General features: G+C 47.0%; 1 protein-coding gene across 2 annotated transcripts in view; it reads left to right on the top strand.

Moving 5' to 3' along the window:
* Positions 1–2,500, top strand: part of slc26a11 (solute carrier family 26 member 11) — a 14,347-nt gene that overhangs the window by 6,916 nt on the left and 4,931 nt on the right. For both annotated transcript variants that reach the window (XM_084195378.1, XM_084195379.1), the window contains exons 7-12: positions 1–6; positions 537–679; positions 762–940; positions 1,572–1,644; positions 1,874–1,985; positions 2,364–2,419. The exon at positions 1–6 is cut by the window's left edge and continues 74 nt beyond it. In XM_084195378.1, the coding sequence (XP_084051504.1) occupies positions 1–6; positions 537–679; positions 762–940; positions 1,572–1,644; positions 1,874–1,985; positions 2,364–2,419 (569 nt within the window). The remainder of the gene's footprint in view (positions 7–536; positions 680–761; positions 941–1,571; positions 1,645–1,873; positions 1,986–2,363; positions 2,420–2,500) is intronic.

Raw genomic sequence — 2,500 nt, 5'->3', positions numbered from 1 at the left:
GGCCAGGTAGAGTAGAGGACAGGTCTACTAACCTTCTACAGGATACCTGAGACCAGGTAGAGTAGAGGACAGGTCTACTAACCTTCTACAGGATACCTGAGACCAGGTAGAGTAGAGGACAGGTCTACTAACCTTCTACAGGATACCTGAGACCAGGTAGAGTAGAGGACAGGTCTACTAACCTTCTACAGGATACCTGAGACCAGGTAGAGTAGAGGACAGGTCTACTACACCTTCTACAGGATACCTGAGACCAGGTAGAGTAGAGGACAGGTCTACTAACCTTCTACAGGATACCTGAGACCAGGTAGAGTAGAGGACAGGTCTACTAACCTTCTACAGGATACCTGAGACCAGGTAGAGTAGAGGACAGGTCTACTAACCTTCTACAGGATACCTGAGACCAGGTAGAGTAGAGGACAGGTCTACTAACCTTCTACAGGATACCTGAGACCAGGTAGAGTAGGCCTACAGTAGGCTGCACCTGTGTGTGTGTGTGTGTGTAATATCGTTGTGATGTGTGTGTGTGTGTGTAGGATAGGAGACGTGGTTCTAGGTCTGCTGTGTCTGTGTCTGCTGGTGATGTTGACGTGGATGAAGAGTACCTTAGAACCCCCGTCAGAACAGGACACCACCCTCACCAGGGCCGCTCACGGTCTGGTCTGGAGCATCGCTACCGGTCAGTACCTGGGTGTGTGTGTGTGTGTGTGTGTGCGTGTGTGTGGAGGGGTGTGTATAATGTGTGTGTCTCCCCACCTCAGTGCGTAATGCGTTGGTCGTAGTGGCGGCGTCCTTGGTGGCATTCTCGTGGAATGCGTTTGGCTCGCCAGTCTTCACCATCACTGGGAAAACGTCCCAGGGCCTGCCGCCGTTCAGAGCCCCTCCCCTCTCCGAGACCACGCCCAACGATACCGTCATCAGCTTCGGAGAGCTCGTAGATGTGAGTGACAGGGGGGACAGACCAATAGGGATACAGAGTGGGGGAATGACAGGGAGACAGATCAATAGGGATACAGAGTGTGTGAGTGACAGGGGGACAGACCAATAGGGATACAGCGTGGGGTGAGTGACAGGGGGACAGACCAATAGGGATACAGAGTGGGGGAATGACGGAGATGGACCAATTTGGATACAGAGTTGACACTGGAGAGTGGGGGAGTGACAGGGGGACAGACCAATAGGGATACAGAGTAGGTGAGTGACAGGGGGACAGACCAATAGGGATACAGAGTGGGGGAGTGACAGGGGGACAGACGAATAGGGATACAGAGTTGACACTGAAGAGTGGGTTTCAACCAATTATATTACGGAATTTAGTTGTTATCAGCGTCGTGGAGCGTGAGCTGAACCAATGATATTACAGTATTGAGTTGTAACAGTGTTGAGTTGTCACAGTATTGAGTTATCCAATTAGGTTTCAGTGAAAAGTAACAAGTAGCTATTACAGCAAAGGTCCCCAGGGCAGTATGCTAAGACAATCAGGGAACAGTAATTAGCCATTAGAACCCTGCTGTCCAATCACATCTCAGATATGAGTGATTGAAAACCACTTCTGACCAATCCCGTGGCAGGATTTTGGAGGAGGGCTGGCTGTCATCCCCTTAATGGGACTACTGGAGAGCATTGCCATCGCTAAAGCCTTCGGTGAGAGCCTTCGGTGTGTGTGTGTGTTTGTGCCATGTTACTAGTGTGCTCTTTCTGTTAAATGGTTATTTGTTATTTATTTGACCAGAGAAGTCACATTGAGGATGGAATATCAAAAAAATCTGTATATTTAACTTATTTGCATAATTATTCTGTTTCTCTATCTTCTTCGCTGTTAAGCGAGTTTAAATGCACTTTGAATAAAGTTTGATTTGATTTGAATCCCCAGCCAGTCAGAATGACTATAGGATCAATGCAAACCAGGAACTGTTTGCTATTGGTCTAACCAACATCATGGGATCCTTCGTCTCAGCCTATCCGGTCACTGGAAGTTTCGGAAGGTGCGTGTGCATTAGTGTTGTCACGACAACCGTATCATGATACTAGGAAATAAAGAAGCAAAGGAAATAAAACATAAAGCGGACTGAAGCTCTTGAAACAGTCCTAATGTTGGAAACAAACACCCAGAATCACATTTGTTTCTTTAGCAAGTTATACCACACAATATGTTACAAAAGTAGGTTTTAAAGGAGTTTAGTCTGTTTCGTGTTTTATTTTTTGCCATGGAATATCTGGTATCGGAGTGTCGCGATACTGGCATCGTGACAACACTAATGTGCGTGTGTGGTATTATAAAATGTGTCTGTTTCCTGTGTATTCTGTGTGTTTGTGTGTGTGTGTGTGTGTGTGTTATACACACTAATGTATAATCTGTTCAGGACTGCAGTGAACTCACAGACAGGGGTGTGTACACCAGCCGGAGGCATAGTCACTGGTAAGACATCATTTCCTACAAATCTCTCTCCCTCCCATTTCTCTCTCTCTCTCGTTATCGCTCTCGCTCCTATCCATCTCT

Source organism: Coregonus lavaretus, assembly GCF_964263955.1.
Source record: "Coregonus lavaretus genome assembly, contig: HAP1_SCAFFOLD_666, whole genome shotgun sequence".
Lineage (NCBI taxonomy): Eukaryota > Metazoa > Chordata > Actinopteri > Salmoniformes > Salmonidae > Coregonus > Coregonus lavaretus.
Note: the sequence above shows the minus strand (reverse complement) of the source record. Positions and strands in the feature narration are given on the sequence as shown.